Here is a 19,590-nt window from a genome sequence, read left to right on the forward strand (position 1 = left end):
ATCAACTAAATTACCTAATTTATTTAATCTAATTAAATTAATTGAATAAATCTTACATTACAGGCTAGAGGAGTTCCACCTCTAGTAATTATCTTGAATGTGAGATCTAGTTAGCTAATTTAAATATATTAAAGATGTTAGTTAAATTAGTTAATATGATATTTTTCTAAAATATCCTAAGCATCTTTCTTAATTCCCTCCCTTCCTCTCCTACTTAACTGTTATTGAGAGAATATTAATAGAATTAATTTAAAAAAATTAATAAATATATAAAATAGGTTTTACTATCAACTACTTACTCACGTCCTCTATTGCAATCCGAAAAAGTATAATGTGTTTTTGTGTTTTTGATATTTATCTATTTTTGGTGACAAAAAATATTTACTCATTCTACCTCCAACCACAAGTAATTTCAATAAGGATTTCATGTGTTAAAAAAGTTTGTATTAAAAAATAGTTTTAATATACATAATTAACAATTTAAAAATTATAATATTTATTATAAATAATAATAATTTTATTAATATTCACAGACTAAGTATTTAGCTCATGTAATACTAAATAACGTCGTTATCATAAGTAGAGAAATTTAAATATATGTTACATCAAAAAAAAAAAGAAATTTAAATATATGTATGTGTATGCATGCATGTATGTGCACCTGCCGGGGGTTAGCGTACGAGTGGGCTTTAAGCCTACTCGACTAAGACATTTTTTCTCGTGTTGGTGGGTTTGGCCCACTAGCTAAATCTGCATTACCGAACTAACCCGTTAGTGCAAATGCGGATAGGATTGCCCGGAATATGGCCTAGAAAGGAAAAAAAAAAAAAGTTGTTGTGAACGAATAATTGCTCCTCGTATTAATTTGATAATTAACACTACTAAAAATGTTTATATATACATTATATTAGCTTGCATAATAACTATTTTATGAATTACTCCTCCGGTCCTTAATATAAGACCCATTTAACTAATTTGATTAGATTAAGGAAGTTAGGTAAGTTAGTTAATTATAAAAAAAGTGACGCATTTTTCCTAAAACACCATAATCATCTTTCTTAATACCTCATCTCCCTCTTCTACATGATTATGGTTGAGAGAGTATCCATAGGGGTAATTTAGAGAAAATTGATAAATATGAAAAATGGGTTTTATATTTAGAACCAAAACCAACTCAAGAATTGAGTCTTATATTAAGGACCGGATGAGTACTATTTTGTGGATGTTATTGGATAGTGTTTGACTTTTAAACGTGAAGAACAAATTATAGTTAATATTTTGATGTAATTTGATAGTATCTCTCTTTTTATATTTTAAACGAAAAATTTGGAATTGATTCCAAATAGTTATACTCCTCCGGTCCTTATTATAAGACCCAATTTGACTTTTTATTTGGTCCTAATTATAAGACCCAATCCATTTTCTCTTTTATATTTATGCATTTTTTTCCAAGATAATCCTTCTAATAATGATAGTTTTAGCTAATATACTTAATTAGCAAGGATATTTTAGGAATAACAACACTTATTTATTATAAATAACCAACTTAACTTACTTCCTTAATCTCCTCAAATAAGTCAATTGGGTCTTATAATTAGGACCGGAGGAGTATGTGTAATTTCATTTTTGACAAAGTTCATTTTCAAGGCGAGAGTATTAATCACACTTAAATACTCCCACTTTAATAAGGATATTAAACACAGGAGACTAATAAAGTCATGGCGGAAAAAAGAATATGAAATTAACGAAAATAATATGAAAAAATATTAAACAAGACCACAAAATATATCAAAGTCTTATTTTGAAATGAAATCATGTCCCTCTATTGATTAGTATCCAAGGTGCACTATAATATTTGGGGCCCTGATATTTGAACGTCTCAACCCCTAATATTTAGATATTAGGAAAATTATAAGACCACAGAATATACGATTTTATGAAAAGAATTTAATGCCAGAGGATGCAGATATATACTCATTGAAATCAAGCAATAATAATGCTAACTTCCAAGAAATCAACTCAAATAAACAAAATATCACAATATTCATCTTTGAAGAAATTACAATAATAGAATTTAATATTATATGCCAAAACAAAACATTTAAAGGGAAATAAATTAACCAGACAATATCTTCATAAAATGACAACGTTTATATATAACCTCTGGCCTTTAATATAAGAGCCACTTTGATATTCAATTTGGTTCTAGTTACACATGCTAAAAGTTCAATCTAATGATAGTTTTAGCTAATATGCATGATTAGTAAGGATATTTTAAAAAAGATAATATATATTCGCTATAAAATAATTAATTTAACAAACTTCTTTAATGTATTCAAACTGATCAACTAGCTCTTATATTAAATATCAGGTGGAGAATCATACTGGAAATTAATGAAACCAAAAACTACAAGTTGACTAGATCAATGCAAAAGTCACCGGTTAGAATTTTAAGTTTGGAGCACTAAAACTATATTTAGACTACACATATCTCACTCTAACAATTGAACAGTATAGTACTTACTGCCGCAATGAAAGTCCGAAACTGACTGATGCCTAATTCATCATAAAATTTCATAAGATTTGTTCAAGCATAGTCTCGACACAATAAAAAATAGCAAAGGTAGCTTGGATAGTATTGCTTTGTTATACACACGCACACGACACTGTGGTAGTAAATCGAAACGACACTGCACTAGAAACTCTTACAGCACTCAGAGTAAGCAGCCAAGTTCATTAGTACGACGGCCATATGGCTTCTCTGGCATCCGCTTCGCCGATAGCTCCACGCAAGGTTCCAATCGAGCATCAATATAATTAAAGAACATAAATTGGATCATGATTCTTCAAACACGAATGCCAAAGTGGTTCCACCAAACAGGAATCCCCATCACATATCCACGATTATTATTATTATTATTGGCATTCATGTCTTGATCATGACGATGAGCTCCACTTATCTCAGGCTTGAAATCTCCAGAATTCACCACAATCGAGTCTTTTTCTTTCTTAGTAATTTCTTGTTCCTTGTTCACTACTTGGACTGAGAAATTGATGACTCCACTCCTCCTTCCTTCCCAATTCCTCAGCCTGTAACTCAGCATCTCCGAACGTTTCTCTTCCTTTGGTATCACATCCCCAATCGCTATTCTTGCCAACCCAATAGATCGATCCATACCTCTCGGCGTCTTGCACTGAACTTCGAACGTAATGGACTGTGCATGCAGTGGCACCTCCATTATCAACTTCTCGTTCCATGAAGTGCTTAGGCTCCCCACTTCTTGCTTCGCCGTTTTGGTGCTCCAACACTTCAGCGACTCTGCCCGAACCACCACGTACACATTCTCCGTCGCCGGAGTCCGATCGATGCAAAGGTTCTCACCAGATATGACCGTGACCTCTAGGGTACGTCTCTTGATTGCCTCCATGGTTGGTTAAAGAGGGTGCAAGGGGAATTTAAGATACAAGAAAGATTTTGGTTGATATGTGAATGCAAGTGAGTGCATACGGGGGTGGATATATATAATGGGATTTGGATGGACGGACGTGAGAGAAGGGACGAAGAAGATGAAGCAAACGTGTTGGAAATTGAGGAGAAGACTATGCGCAGTTTGGTTTACAAGTCTTTCTGAGAAAATAATTATTTAGCAGAAGGTGACATTCATTGACTTGGCTTTTCTTTTTTTAGGGTTATGTTCCTGTACGGATCTTGGGGTTTCTGAGGGGTTGTTATTAGTTATTACTATACATTTTCTGGGAAATTTAATTTCTTATTTCTTAATGACACACACACACACACACATGGCGTGTATAGGAAGGAGTCTCGGAGAATTTTCGAACCTGGTCTACACGATTAGCTGTATATCTGATTCCAGTTCACATTTATATTTTTTGGGTTTTGTTTACATGCTGTATATCTCGGGGGTTAATGAAATGAATTAATTTTTTTATCAAGATTGATTATATGCAATTTCTCCGTATTAAATTACTAATACTATCACTCACACTCCTTTTAAAAAATAAATAGTTACTTACACCCCGGAAAAAATAACCTAATTAAGGCACGCGAGTGGTATATATTTAGCTGAAGTTATTGAAAAAGGTTAGATGCAATATTTTTCTTTTTTTCGATGAGCAGATGCAATATTTTTCGTTTTTTTAAAGGGTCTATTTTAGTTCCCCTGATTTAATAATCATTGACATAATATTATTCATTGCATAATACGTAACTCCAGATATATCATTTAATTTATCCGCTTGATGCTTGGTAACTTTCCCCGAGATTTACTATTCAAATCAACGTATTATGAAATTTGATATTGAGTTTTGTATACGCTTTTTGGAAAATAAGAGGAAAATATTATATATTACTTACGTTGGGGGGAACAAAGAAATTAAATGTTTTGAAATTTATGCGTGATTTTTGGGCACCATACATGATATATATATATATATATATATATTGCCACAAAATATGGTTTGGTTAACTCAGTGAGCTCATTGTTCAAGACATTGTTACGTGTGGGAACCTTATTGTGAATGACTAATTAATGAGGGAAGACTACGGCTCTATACATGGAGAATATTCATCAGAAATTTGCAAGGAAAAACTCCAGAGTTTGTTGGAATTACTTCTCATTAACGTCCGAGGGAAATTCTTCTCTTGACTTCATAACTGGTCTTTAATCTCATGAATTTAAATTCAAACATATATATATATATATATATTAAACTTACAATTAATGCTTGATTAACACACCTGTTCGTTTGGATGCTTGATATAGTTTAACGACTTGGGCTTGGATATGAAATTACTTTAATTGCCCGGTCAAGTGAATGCATGATATGGCAAAACTTAATCTGCAAGGGAAGAAAGCTTTTTTTATTGACCTACATCACGTCAACACTAAAACTTGAAGGTTTCGCCCACATTTGTATATGCAAGTTAAAATATTCTGATGAGGGAATAATTCAGAAATATCAACATACTTTGTTAATTAATTCTAAACGGCTCACCTAAATCGGATAAACATATAGAGGTTTCAGTAGTATTTAAAATTTGGAGGGGAAAAAAAAAAGTTGCCAGTAACTTGCTGGTTCAGTGATGCTCGCCCGTGTAGTGTGTCGGTTACTGATTCAATTCCAGTTGACTTAACCCTTATCTATAATCAAACGGGGGAATCGATATACCAACATATAATCAAATTAAATTGGATGATATATATATATATATATATATATATATCCTCAATAGTTAAGTGACTTGGAGGCCAGATCCTCTAATCATATGGAGATAATATTTAAATTTTTGTCATCATATATGGGAGAAGAGATGAAAAGAAGCTGATCGTGAGACAATGCAAGGCGTTATTTAAAGTCTACGAAGTTGTTCTACATTTAGGACTAGTTACGGAAACAAAAAAAGAAACCTGGGGCAACACGGGATCGATTAATTCTATGTGGTTCGTATATATACATGGCAAACTCACGACTTTTAGTAAGAGTCTATAACAACATCGATTTTTCAAATCATGTTTATGTCTAAGGGATTATCCTCAAATAGTTAAATACTATTACCTCCGATCTTATTTATAAAATCTCGTTTGTAGATTATAAACAATGTCTTATAATTAGAACCAGAAATAGTAGTATAGTTTCCTCATCTCTATAAAAGGATCACCATCATTAAAGATTTTGCAACAGAAAAGGGTTATTCCATTACAAATATATCCGTCATAAAAATTTTTTACCTGTGGCCGAACTAATTAATATCCATTACAGAGTAGCTTGCGATAAATTTTCTTCGATCAGCCATATTCTTTGTTTACTATACTTTGATTGGTGCTAATAAACAGAAATCCAAATTGTTGTTAGAATCCGCCCAAGATCTTTGAGATAAAAATGTCACCGGAAACTGGTAATTAATCACGCACATATTTGAATGAAAGAGCTTATACGCTTGCACCTGGAAAATTTGTTACTGCGTGCACTTCTAAAGCTAATGACTCGCACGTAGTGGGATATTATGAAGAACTTGCACTATAATAATTGCCTGTGCATGATATGTGTGTCTTTAAATAAAAATTTACAAGGCAAAATTAACCACAAAAATTACTTAAAAATGCCATCCCAGGGCGACAGAACAAATCTCATCCCGTAAGCCGAACTGATTACCCTTATGCTTGTCATTCCCATCAGCCGCGGCCGGCACCGTGGTCGGATCGGATATCATATAGATTTCTTTCGGCGGCATCCTAATTACCCTAATGCAGAAATTGATCCCATTCTCTCTTCCCTTCCTATCTCGCAACCTGTAACTGAGGAATTGCAGGTCATCTTCCAGAAACTCCGACACTCCCACTCTTGCCTCCCCAATGCTCTGTACAGTTCCCATGAACGTCTTGGACTGTACCTCCAACGTAACTGAGTTTGCTGCGTTGAAAGAACTCACAGCCATGTCCATTAGCAACTTCTGGTTCCATGAAGGGCAACTACCTTTGCTCGCCATCCTCGTCGTGCAACGACGGCCGGTGGAGTCAATCCTCACCGCCACGCGCGTCTCCTTTCGCACCGGCTTTCCTTGCTGAGAAAGATTCTCAGCAGATAAAACAGTGATCTCCAGAATTCTCTTCATGCATGATCCTTGGACGCGCAGAAAGCAAACCTTGATTTTAGATTCTGTTTATCCAATCGTAAGTGTGATGATCTTACATTTTTATTTTCGCTATAATTTAAAAAAAATAGATTTTACATTTTAGATTCGCAATCATATATTTTTGCTAAAATTAGAAGATTTTATATTTTAGATTCTGTTTATCCAATCATATGAGTGATGATCTGGAATTCTTATTTTCGATGAGCAAAAAATGTTTTAATTAAACATGGATTGGGAATAATTAAAATAAAAATCAACCATCAGGGCCAAAAAGAGAGCTCAGGTGCACGAGCTACCATCCGTTGGATCAGAGAGACGTGATTGAACCTCAACCACAAGATGTGCAACACCCTCCTCACAGTCATGGCCCTCTCAAACTGCACCAGCCGGGAATCGAACCCGGGTCTGTACCGTGGCAGGGTACTATTCTACCACTAGACCACTGGTGCTGTTGATGCGTGTTTTTTCCTAATTACGGTTATTATCTTTTACCGATTTTAAAGTATTAACGACAGCACTTTGCTTTTAGGGCATAAATATTAACAACAACAATTGAATGCGAAAAAAGGATCCTCGTATGCTGACCAATTTTTTCTTTTTTCCCAAGAGAAAACAAGATCTTCTTAAATGGATCCTAATATGATGAAGGAATTTCCGCTCCCTCTGCTCACTGTTATTATGTGCTTAGAAATCTCAGCTTAGAACCTCTTCTCTTCCCTTTCTATTTTTTTTCTATTCTCTTTCTTTTTTTAAATATTGAATTAACATATTTCAACAGTTAAAATTTTAATTTTTATAAACGACCAGTCAAAAAATTTAAAAATATTTAGTGCATTTGCAAACTATTAGAATTAAATTTTAATAGAGTTTATCATTTATTATTTATTTATTTCTATAATTTAATATTTTAATAATAATTTTCAAAAGATTTAAATCTCAACCATTAAAATATTACTCTAATACTTAGAAAAAAGGAAGGAAGAAGATGAAAAAAGAAGAGGAAATTAAAATTTAATACTCCTCCGGTTCTTATTATAAGATCCAATTTGACTTTTTATTTGGTCCTAATTATAAGACCCAGTCCATTTTCTCTCTTATATTTATGTATTTTTTTCTAAGATAATCCTTCTAATAATGATAGTTTTAGCCAATACACTTAATTAACAAGGATATTTTAGGAATGACAACACTTATTTATTATAAATAACCAACTTAACTTACTTCCTTAATCTCCTCAAATAAGTCAATTGGGTCTTATAATTAGGACCGGAGGAGTATTAGAGAATCAAGCCGCAAAAATCTAGTTAGTGTGTCCGCGCATTCACAGGAAAAGATCATTTAAAATTTCATGAATCCCAGGGATTCGATTTATTGTCCTGATTGAACTTATCTAAATCTCAGAATATGATTTGAGTTTGATAGAAAAAATTGGGTTTTCTAGTGTTATTTTAAAGAATTTGATTCTCTCTATGAATTTCAGTTGATCCTCTGGTATAATAGCTATAAACTTTTTTTTTCCGTGAACAACCAAGACTGAGGATTTTCGAATTTCGGGAACATAAATTACCTAACTTACTCAGGGAAACAATCAACAAGCAACTACCCTCCAACCATAAAACTGAAAAAATGGCGACTTTTACACCTTCTTCTTCCTTCCTTTTTTTCCCGTTAAATTTCTAAATTCTAATATTCTGTCGTTTATACAATAATTTACAATTTCTCAAGGATTGTTGGTATAACTGGTCCACCCAACGGGAATCCCGGTGACGACCCCCCGCGGATTGTACTGATCGCCTAACGGCACTCTCATTTGAAACCCGCAAGATCTTTTGTCCGGCAACGCCGTTCCCCTCGCCGGCACCGGAACCGAAGGCTCATACTTTGGAGACGTCGCCGATTTCACTCTTACCGAGAAATTAATGATCCCATTCCTCCGGCCTTCCCAGTCCCTCAATCGATAGCTCAAGAACTGCAAGCAAGAGTCCGGCACAATCCCGCCGAGAAAATCCGACAGAGCAATCCTGGCTATTCCGACACTCTTGGTTCCCATGGACGTCTTGCATTTCACGTCAAACGTGACGGACCTCGCGTGGGGAGGCATTTCGACCATCAACGTCTCGTTCCACGATGGATTTCCCCTGACACCGTCCGCCGCACCCGGCGATGTCTTGAAGCAGGTGAGGGTCTCCGCCCGGACTTCGACGAAGACGTTCTTCGTGACGGGCTTTCGGTCGATGGTGAGGCCCTCGGCCGATAGAACCTTAACCTCCAGAGTTCGTGATCCTGCAGAGCCCGTCATTATAAGCGGAAACAAGGAGGTGCTGGAGTTAACTTGGGAGTTAAAATGCTGTGATTCAAGTAGCTGGGCCTGATGGAGTTGATGATTTAGATTTTGTGGTGACGAGGCGGAGAAATTTGAAAAAGGGAATCGTATGAGAAAGATGCAGAGAAGGGGTAGGCATTTATAAAGAGCCGAGAAGGAGAGATGAGCAATTGGATGATGTTGATGAGTTGATCACGTGAGACTCGGTCCTTGATGTGGGTCCACTCCCCTGGGTTTTTGTTTTTGGTGATAAGGGGGTTGACAAGGTCCAAAGATTACGGGGAAGGCGCGTGCCGACGCCTGACTTTGCGGCCGCGGATCCGCGGCGGAGAATATCGGCGCGTTTTGCATTTTGCGAGGAAGGTGGTGAGAGGCGGTGTCCCCGTTCCTATCCCTGGTCCCCAGTGATGTTCGAGGGCATTCGATTTTGGGGACCGCGCCGCGGTGTCGCTTCTCATGATCCCCGTGGGCGGGATCTTTTAAGGGCACCGTCTCACGCGCCAACCGTTCCACCTGTTGGTCAACTTAAAACAACTGATCGCGTTTTACCCGGCATCCTCAATTGCTCTTTCCTACGACTTGTCCCGGTAGGTACTTGTTCGTAGCTCAAGTTTCGAGGATAGAGCATTTTAATCCATCTTAACAATACATTTTTTTTTGGACTCAACCATCTTAACAATACATTAATATAATATATTTCCTTTTTTCATAATGTAACCCTCAGATTTAATCACTTCGCATAAATAAAAAAATATATTAATAATTAAAAGGTCGTTGTGATGTTAAATAAGTAAAGAATTTTGTATAGAGCTTTTTAAATACGAGTATGTTCTTAACAGAGATTAGTACTGTACCTAATTAACTACTTATAAGATTTTAATTGTATTCAGCCAAATTAACCGAAAAGACTTACGCTGTTGTAATTACTTTTTTGATTCATAAAATTAATTACTAGTATTTTGTATAGTTAAAATGTTGTGTTTTATCTGCACTGAAGCTGTATTGGAGTTGTTTTTTTTTTTTGGGGGGGGGGGTGGTTTCCCATCGTTTTGAGATAAACGTTTGCGCCGTTTGAATCGTGAAACTTGCCAAACCTGCTGTTTCCGTGCTCGTGAGTTGCCCCCATCTTCTCCACTTTCGGACTCCCCGTCCCCGATTAACTCCTATCTTTATCACACAAGTACTCTCACCACTGCCACTGTTTCTTTGACTACTATTCTATTGACACTGTCATTTTTAATTCTCATATGAATATGAGGTCGAATAAAAAAAATTATGAAAATCATTTGTGAATATGAAAATAAAATTTCTTAAAATAAGAGTAAAATTTAAAAGTCTTGTCAATTTAACATGTACAACTCCTATAAAGATTATCTTGAAAAAAATAAATATGAAGAATAAAGTGAATTAAAGTTTTATATTTAAAATCAAATTAAAAACCATTAACATCTATATTAAAAACCGGAGATAGTATTAAAAGAAGAAATTATCGGCTTTGGAAGGGATCTATCCTTTCCCTTTAATATCTTAGAAGTGGTAAAACTCGAAAGAGTCTCGTTACATACAGCTCATGGAAAATAAATATATTTATAATGAAATCATTTGTCTTTTTTAAAGTAATTGCGCCGTTGGAATCGTGAAACTTGCCAAACCTGTTGTTTTCAGGCTCGTGGGTTGCCCCCGTCTTTTCACTTTTGGACTTCCTCCCCAATTAATTCCCACCTCTATGACGTAAGACTCTTCATCACTGCTACTTTTTCTTTTACCACCATTTTATTGATACCGTCATTTTAATTCTCATACGAAACGAGGGCGAATAAACAGAATGTAAGAATCATTTGATTTGTAAAAATAAAAGTAAAAGAAAATTTAAAATTTTTGCCAATTTAATATATTTATTGATTATGAGGAACATGTTAGGAGTGAAAATCAGAGTAGGATTCCCTTTGCGGAGTAAAAAGTTTCAACTCACGAGCATGAAAAACAGCAGGTTTGGCAAGTTTCACGATTCAAACGGCGCAAACGTTGTAACAGCTAGCAAGCCAAGTAAACATTTCAATGGGATTATACGTTGTGTTGCGGTGGGAATGGGGGGATGATGATGACGGCGGAGAAATTAAAGGAAAAATATTTAAACTCATTGCCCACATTGTTCTGGGATCAGTTGGAGATTGACAAAATGACAAGTGGATATTACTATTATTAAACCGACATCCACAGGCTTTATTGAGGTGGACACGGGATTAAAGTCAGACCAGCCGTCATTTGAGCATGTTCGTTTGCTTGTTTCGTCAATGCATATCCATCCACCTCCGCTTTTTCCTTTTTCTAATTTTCACCATATTCATATTTTTCTTAATTTCAATGATTTTTTTCATTAACTCCATTGCAACTTGCAAATGGGGATTGATGTATTATTATTATTATTATTACTATTACTACTACTGTTTCTATTACTTCTGAAATGAGTTTTAGCTTATCATTTTGATGAGCGTTTTAAACTTATCAGATTTAAATTATTTATATCTCATTTAAATAGTTTATATTTGATTTTTTTATTTATTCAAAATAATTATTTTAATATGTATATAACCTAATATATGGATAATCTCTTAACTATTATTCTTTCAAAAAGTAAATTTTTTATTTAAAAATAATTAATTAAAGATTTTAAATATGAACTATCCTAATAAGTTATAGCAATCTAGATCTCATGAGTTTAACATACTCATCAAAGTGATGAGTACTGAAATTGGTTTCTTTCCGCTTCTGCTTCTACGAGTAGCCGAGAGGTTTATTGGGTTTGGTTGAAATTATGTTAATTCTTATATTAAAAACAAGTACAGTGAATTTAGTTTTCCCTAAAATTACACAAATCTTTTTTATAAAACTCTCAAACTAAAAAATAAATAAAAAAAGGCACGAACTCTTTTGTTTCTCTTATTCGTTTTCAAACTATAAACAAAATCGTTCGACAAATAAATAAGTTTATATAATACAAGGAACGTCAATAAAAATATGTGTGCATGATTTAGTGTCCTCGTTCAGAATTGGATTGGTATGAATTTTCAAAATATAGTTAATTAAATTCCACCAATTCAGATTGGCGTGAATGACTGATTGAGGTTCTTGGGTATTATTTAAAGAAGTAACTGCCGGCTTCGGGAGGCATCTATGCCTTCCCTTGAACATCTTGGAAGAGGTAAACCTCATCAAATAGTCTCCTTACGTACAGTTCATAGAAAAATATGTTTACAATGAAATTCTATAATGTGTTCTCACAAATATTCTTATTAATTGTAAAGTATTTTCATTCAAGTGTAGCATCAATATAAATGATTGAATAAAGGTAATTTAAAAAAGTCAGTACATATTTGCTACAAATAACTTACTTAATTAGCACGTATTTGTTAAAAATAACTAATTTAACTAGTTTTTTTAATCTCCACAAATTACTTATACAATTTTTATATTGAGAATCAGAAGCGGTATACTCTAGTAAAATCTAGTAAATTTTATGTCATTTATCTTTTTTAAGAAAAGCAGGCATAGTAAGTTGAAAAAACAAAAAAAAATAATTACAAAGAATGCATAATCAGATTTCAAACGTGTAAGGGTGCCATGCGATGATATAGGCGAAAATCAGGCAGGCGGTGACGAGAAAACAGTAGCTTTTGAGTTGGATGATAGGAACACAGATAGAGACCATTTGCCTTCCCCGTTCTCCCCACCTACTCCTCAGTTGCTCCTAAATCCAACACTTTAATTCATAGTTATTAATTTATTTTTGAATGGGACCCGCCCCTTCTCGGAGGGAAGTAATCCTGCGAGCTTACTCCACACAAGCCCCATCCTTCTTAAAATGATAAATACAGTCTTTAAACACATTTCAAATTATTATTTATATGCTACTGTATACTCCCTCCGTTCCTTATTATAAGAGACATTTGATGCTTATGGCATGTTCCTATATATAAGAGACGCTTAAAAGTTGTCTCTAGTTTTTTATATTGATTTTCTATTTTACCCCTATTTATTTTGTCTCCTACTCATACTCTCTTTCCTTCCCACTTCTCTTTCTTTTAATAATTTAATTGTTCTCTCTCCTTATTAATAGGGGTATTGTTGGAAAAAACATTATACTTTTTACACATTAATTGTCCTCAACTAATTTTAACTGTTTTTTTTATCAACGTAATTTAGTTATTTGTCTCTTATAATAAGGAACGGAGGGAGTATTATATATGAAAATATTCTGTCCTAGAAACACAACAAGTTAACAGAGGAAGAAGGGTAATGCCTAGCTGATAGCTTACCGGCATAGAATGATGAAAAATACATGATCCCAGGTTTAATCTAGTTTTGAATCACGGTTATAAACACGTTTTATGTTTTATGTAAGTTGAAGCAAAACTCATATAACATATTTATCTCGTATGTCATGCATTATGATTAAAAAGTAGCGTATAAGTTATTATAAACAGGTTTTAAGATAATTAATTAGTAGCTGCTCTTTGAAAAAAATGATAAGAGGCGATAATAAATTAATTCCTAGAGAACGCAGAACATGGAAGGCACGTGGAGAAGGAAGCAGGCTGCCGACTGCCGACTGCCGACTGCCGGCATCATGACTCTTACGGAAGCTGTTAATTTTCGGCACAGGCCCTCCCCATTTCTTTTTCATCGATTTTCTTCCACTTCTCTAATCCTGACCCTTCATGTGATCTGTGGCCGAAAAAATGTAAATGTATATGACATTTTAATACCTTCACGTCACTTGTTCCCCTTCAGATTCACAATGTTTTTTTTTTCCTAAGGTTCTGTCCGTGAGGTCTTATAAGAACAATATAATTTTTTTTAAAGTGTGGGAGAACATATAATTTATCACTTTCTGAAAATATTGCATTAACCCACTCTCTTTTTTTCTGAATAAAACGCCAAAGCCATAAAAAATTATGGCCAGCTGTTATTCCTCCCTTCAAATCAAATTTTTATTCAAAAAAATTATCATTATTCTAAACTTAAGAAACAAAACAACAATTTTATACTGCCTTCTTTTAACTAAATTTTTTTTACTATCTTAATTGAATGGCGTGCAATTTTTTAAAAAGTTTTATCGCTTTTGTTTAATCTTTTTATTATCCTGATTTTTTCCTAAATAAAATATATAACTTTTTTTTTGCATTTTTCTGTCTCTTTTAGCAAGAATTTTCCTTTATAAAGCTAGAGAGAGAATAAGAGAAGGAAAAAAGGTAAGAAAAGCCAAAAAAAAAAGAGAGACTAGAGTGAGGGCGTGGAAGAAAACGGAAGAGAGATAGAGAGAGTTTTTAGAGCGTGTGATGTGAAGGTATTAAATGGCATGTGCTTTTGCGTTTTCTCAGCCGCAGATTAAATGAGGGGTCAGGATCAGGGAAGGGAAAGGAAATATAGATGAAAAAGAAATGGAGAGGCTCCGCGTCGGTTAATTTCAGCTTCTACTATCGTACGTTATACATGCATGCATCTTCCCAGAAATTCTGTACTAAACTGCTGTTGTAGCATTTAATTTTCTTATCCAACCCTACAAAGAGCACAAGACAGACTTCTACGGGTCAACCTATACAATAATGGATGAAGATGTTAAAGTTGATTGTGTTGTGCTGGTTCCACGTCATATATAGTACTCGTTGCGCTACCTAACTTATGTCAAGTTTTAACATGGGATAACTGAAAATTGTCAAAATACTAGCAACTATTGCCATCTTCAAAGGCTTAATTAATTTGCATGAAATATAGGAAGTAGCTAGGAAAATGATCAGATACAGCGTGTGTCTATTGCCCTACAAAATAGGTCTCGTGTTTAGAACCAGAAAAGTATGTAAGAGCTGATCCATTGTAATTAGAAACTTGTTATATATATAATCTGTAACAATATATGCAGTTGGATAAAATTGAAGTAATATGATTAATTTTTTCAGATGCTATGCGTAATGCACATAATAATTCACATCCAACTAGATCGAAGCCAGCATGACGGTCAAAACGTATTTTATAGACAGTCCCTTAAAACTAAGTATATTATGATTATATGACTATTTAGGCTCATTTTGCCGTCATACGTGTATATATGTTGAGTCGGCCGGCCTCAAACGAATTTAAGGCTGCGCTACTTTAATTTTCACTGGCTCATGATAGCTGTTAAGCTCCTTCGTGCACCTTTTGTTTTTCAGTACAGATCAATCAATATGTACTTCCTGTATATAGTGACATGCATGCGAATGTGTCACGTACGCTCCAAAGCTGATGTTAGCAAGGGTGCCACGTTATAGATGGAGCGTCACAGAACTGATGTCAGTTTATAATTAATCACTATGTAAGTAGTACGTTATGGAGTTGTTAAGGGGCGCGCGATAACCACGTTAGCAATTTAGAAGCAACCCGTACTTGCTCTTGATGAGAGGCTGGATAGTAGGTGGGAGGATGACATCAAACTATTCATTCATTTAAAATTGACCAACCAACACACGTACGCTGACCACGTCAAACGCTCAATGCGGGGGGCGCGGGTTATGAAGTATGAACTTCTTGGCTACTTCTCAGGATTTCTGAACAAGGGAGTTATTAGCGTTCAGGCTCAAAACAATTCCTGAAATTTCTGAGGTCTTGCACTCACCAAACGGCATCGTTTTCACTGTGAAGAAAAGCCAACGAAATGCCCGCCTGTTGATTTGAACGAACCAAATGATACCCCGTGCACCGTTGCCTTTTATTTTCCTTGGCGCAGGCTACACTGTTACTTGTAAACACGTAGGACAAAATAATTCGCCAGTTTGTTGAAGTCCAAATATAAAAAATGGAACACGGTGCGTGAGGAAAAGGCAGAAAAAGAGAGCTCAGGTGCACGAGATTTCATCCGTTAGATCAGATGGTCGTGATTGAACTTCAACCACAGGATGTGCAAGAACTCATCACAGCCCCCAGGATGCACCAGCCGGGAATCGAACCCGGGTCTGTACCGTGGCAGGGTACTATTCTACCACTAGACCACTGGTGCTTTTATGAGATCTCGTTCGATACCTAAATTTCAATAGGCTTAGCTGTTGAGATATACTCCCTCCGTTCCTTATTATAAGAGACGAATAACCGAATTACGTTGATCAAAAAAGCAGTTAAAAGTAGTTAAGAACAATCAATGTGTAAAAAATATAATTTTTTTTCCAAAAATACCCTCATTAATAAGGAGAGAGTATGAGAGAGAACAATTAAATTATTGAAAGAAAGAGAAGTGAGAGGGAGAGAGTGTGTAAATTGGAGACAATAAATATGGGTAAATAGAAATCAACACAAAAAAGTAGAGACAACTTTTAAGTGTCTCTTATATATAGAACATGCCATAAGCACCAAATGTCTCTTATAATAAGGAACGGAGGGAGTATATATATATATATCTCACGCTTTCTCCCTTATCTATTCAATTTTTTTTTTTTAATCTATACTATCTCAAATAGAATTCTAACCATTTTGATGTTCAACAACTTTTTTCAGAAGAAGTAATTATTATATTTATTGTTAAAAAATCTGTATGAGCAACACATGCAATTGGGAAAAATAATGTTTCAATATAGGCTAATATTTCGATTAAATTATTAAAAAACAAGATCTTGCCGGCCTCAACAAGGCCCTGTCACCTGCGTCAACTGAAACAAAATTTATATTCACAATAGAATAGTGAACAGAAAAGTGACATGAAAATTGAGAAATTAAATCACGGGGCATTAGGCCCTCTGATCTGTAATTTTGCTTTGCGCCCCAAAATATCTTGACCCGAGCTTGGCGCGCGGGTGGTGGCTCTTCGAGCGTCCTTAGACCTTTGCTGCTTATGTTACCTTTTAACTTTATTATTTTCATTTTATTTCTTTATATCGTGTTTTTTTATTATTTAGCTTCCATCATTATCACCATCTTACTGGCTTATTGCAAAAGTGATGTGCAATTAGGCCTCTTCATGCCGACAATTCGCAAAAAGATAATTAACTCTAAACCTGCTTTAATTTTCATTTATATTTAATTGCTCTTTTTTCTTTTTTCTTTTTGGCCGAACAATTGGCATTGCTTTTTCCAATAAAACTTTCTTTTCCTTTCGAAAAGATTGGACAAATTTTTCCAGTTTGACGGAGTCCTCTGTATTAATTAAGTCGCTATCATTTTACTCTTCTGGTCCTATTTATAAAACGATGAGTGAGTGAGTCTGATAATAATTGATGTGTTGGACGCAGTTAATACTTTGACAAAAAATATTAATGCATTCCTATCACCAAAATGCCATGAAGTATGTTGGCTTAAAAAAAAGGAACAGTAAATCCATGATGATTTATGTATTCTTTTTTTGCCAGAATGATTAAGTTCAACATATGAAAGGAGTCTCACCCTACTTAATATAATTCACTCATGTTGTACGTTTGGTAATCATCCATACACGTTAATTTACCAGATCAACATGTTTTCTCTTATACTCCTCTGATTTTCTGATTCTATTTATAAGGTAGAGAGAGAAAATATTTTTTAGTCCTATTTATAATACATTGAGAGAAGTTTTTTGTATGTGTGTATAATTTCACCGTTCATTTATTATTATATTGAATTGATCTACATAAATTATAATGTATATTAAATAGGGATAAAATTAAAAAGTTATTGAGCTTTAAACGAGAATTAATAAAGTTTGGAGTTTTTTTAGTATGTATGAAATATGCTAGAAATGACTTATAAACAGAACATAATAGTTTTTCAATATAAAATATTCAATCTAAATGAAGAACAGAAATTAAAGGCTTGCTAATCTTCTTGTTTCTTTTCTTTTTTTATCTTTTCACAGTTTGTGGTTCGAGACAAAAACAAGACATTCAAAATTCAAAGCTTTGCTGGGTAATTATTCAACCACACTGGAATTCCACGTACAACCCCAGAGCAATCACTATTGCCCACGGGGACTCCCTTCACGGTACGACAATGTTGTTCTGAAAATTTAACCCTAACTGAAACGTTAATAACCCCATTTTTGCTGCATTTTCTATCCCACAACCTATAGCTCAGAAAATGAACTCGACTTTCCGGCAAGTAATTTCCCATAAAATCTGAAACAGGAATTCTCGCCATCCCAATACTTGTAACACACCCCATTGTACCCTTCTCCCTCACCTCCGCTGTTATGAACCTTGCATGTACTGGTACTTCCATCTCCACCTTCTCATTCCATTTTGGGTGGCTCCCACCTTCCGATTCCATCCCCGTCGTCCATGTCTCGTCCGGCCGGCCCGACTCCGGAGACTGAAGGCAGACGAAGACGTTCTTCTTCACGAGCTTGCGGTTGATTCGGAGGTCTTCTGCAGATAACACTGTGATCTCTAGTTTGTGGGCCATGGTTTCTCTGGGAATCTGGAAAGGAGGTTGCACGTGTGGAGGTTTTGGAGATGCGAGGAGGAGAGGGAGAGAATTGGTTTTGTTTTATACGTGCTCGGCAGGGAAGGTTGTGGGAAGGGAGAGAGAAGAGAGAGAGGGGTTTCTGTTCAGCAGTTCAGGGTGCGGGAAACTTCCTGGGAAATGGAGAACCGCTAACTAACGACGTGTCACGGAGAGGGGAGTTTGCCGAACGTAACGGCGACGTTTTAGTGGGGATTCAAACGGTGACCGTTGGGCTTGACGGTGGAAGTTCCGTGGAAATTTCGTTCCTGAGAGAGGAATTTTCAAATCTGAGCTGGGAATTGGTGTTCATTTTCGCAGCTGCCGAATTCCCCAGGACCTACTAAGAATGGAAATTGTGCGTTGTTTAGTCATTGGCGGTGGATGCTTTTTAAGAATGCAATTACTGTGCAAATTTTATTTAGATGGGTCCAAATTGTTTTCAACCATTTAAATTTTTTTATTTTAAATTACATATATTTAAAAAATTGCATTTTATATTATAATGACATCAAAATTTGATAAAATGAATAATTATTAAATTTGAGCCGTCTATGTTATTAAACTAAATTATACAAATATTTTTACCGAGCAATTAGTAGACACGTACTGTATTGAATTTAGATTATTCAAAATCTCGTGGAATTAATTAGGACGCGTCAAACCAAGTCAACACCCTTGTTCTGGGGACTACTAGAAGTGCGATTTAAAAGAGAGAAGGGTAATCCTGCCACTTTAACTAAAAGAAAAGGAGAAAAAGATAGTCTTAATTATTGCTCGTTTCCCTGCAATTGTATGAAGTGGAAATTGTGTGATTATACTCTGTTGGTCAGAGAAAAATGTGTATCAGTCAACTTCAAATCGTTTATTTATTATTATGACAAAAGTGAAAAACCAGATTAGTTTTTGCTACCGTCTACCTGTAAAACACAACTAGTTTAATTTTAAAGAAGTACTTTAGTTTTTAGGGATAATGTCAAAAAATAAACCGACTAATTACTTAACTCCAAACAAGCACCTGCCTAATTAAGCATGTTTGGTAACATACAGAAAGATACATGATGTAACGCATTATAGATGCCGGGGGTAAATAATAATTTCACATACCATCTTTCTCAATAAATAATACTCCTTCGGTCCTTAGGACCTAATTGTTAGGTTAATTTTGGTTCTA

The 19,590-nt window shown here is 34.9% G+C and overlaps 3 protein-coding genes and 3 non-coding genes across 6 annotated transcripts; all 6 read right to left on the reverse strand.

Annotated features, from left to right (window-relative positions):
• Positions 1-2,520: 2,520 nt before the first annotated feature.
• LOC114726632 (BON1-associated protein 2-like) lies at positions 2,521-3,474 on the reverse strand. Its single transcript, XM_028913284.1, has one exon. It carries the CDS (start codon positions 3,426-3,428, stop codon positions 2,847-2,849), a length of 582 nt encoding a protein of 193 aa, XP_028769117.1. The 5' UTR covers positions 3,429-3,474; the 3' UTR covers positions 2,521-2,846.
• A 3,559-nt stretch (positions 3,475-7,033) lies between these two features.
• TRNAG-GCC (transfer RNA glycine (anticodon GCC)) lies at positions 7,034-7,104 on the reverse strand. Its single transcript has one exon. It is a non-coding gene; the product is annotated as a tRNA-Gly (tRNA).
• Positions 7,105-8,144: 1,040 nt separating this feature from the next.
• On the reverse strand, positions 8,145-9,108 carry LOC114726626 (BON1-associated protein 2-like). Its single transcript, XM_028913269.1, has one exon. The coding sequence runs from the start codon at positions 8,952-8,954 to the stop codon at positions 8,376-8,378; it is 579 nt and encodes a 192-aa protein (XP_028769102.1). The 5' UTR covers positions 8,955-9,108; the 3' UTR covers positions 8,145-8,375.
• Positions 9,109-15,846: 6,738 nt separating this feature from the next.
• Positions 15,847-15,934, reverse strand: LOC114726648 (small nucleolar RNA snoR114). The gene has a single exon (XR_003738520.1). It is a non-coding gene; the product is annotated as a small nucleolar RNA snoR114 (small nucleolar RNA).
• A 6-nt stretch (positions 15,935-15,940) lies between these two features.
• On the reverse strand, positions 15,941-16,011 carry TRNAG-GCC (transfer RNA glycine (anticodon GCC)). The gene has a single exon. It is a non-coding gene; the product is annotated as a tRNA-Gly (tRNA).
• A 1,856-nt stretch (positions 16,012-17,867) lies between these two features.
• LOC114726613 (BON1-associated protein 2-like) lies at positions 17,868-18,377 on the reverse strand. Its single transcript, XM_028913250.1, has one exon. It carries the CDS (start codon positions 18,375-18,377, stop codon positions 17,868-17,870), a length of 510 nt encoding a protein of 169 aa, XP_028769083.1.
• Positions 18,378-19,590: the final 1,213 nt, after the last annotated feature.

This window comes from Neltuma alba, unplaced genomic scaffold, assembly GCF_004799145.2.
Source record: "Neltuma alba isolate B1F8T4 unplaced genomic scaffold, ASM479914v2 tig00012396_pilon, whole genome shotgun sequence".
Lineage (NCBI taxonomy): Eukaryota > Viridiplantae > Streptophyta > Magnoliopsida > Fabales > Fabaceae > Neltuma > Neltuma alba.

Excerpts from the sequence above, each read along its gene's own strand:
- LOC114726632 (XM_028913284.1), bottom strand. The coding sequence starts at position 3,428 with ATGGAGGCAATCAAGAGACGTACCCTAGAGGTCACGGTCATATCTGGT.
- LOC114726626 (XM_028913269.1), bottom strand. The coding sequence starts at position 8,954 with ATGACGGGCTCTGCAGGATCACGAACTCTGGAGGTTAAGGTTCTATCG.
- LOC114726613 (XM_028913250.1), bottom strand. The coding sequence starts at position 18,377 with ATGGCCCACAAACTAGAGATCACAGTGTTATCTGCAGAAGACCTCCGA.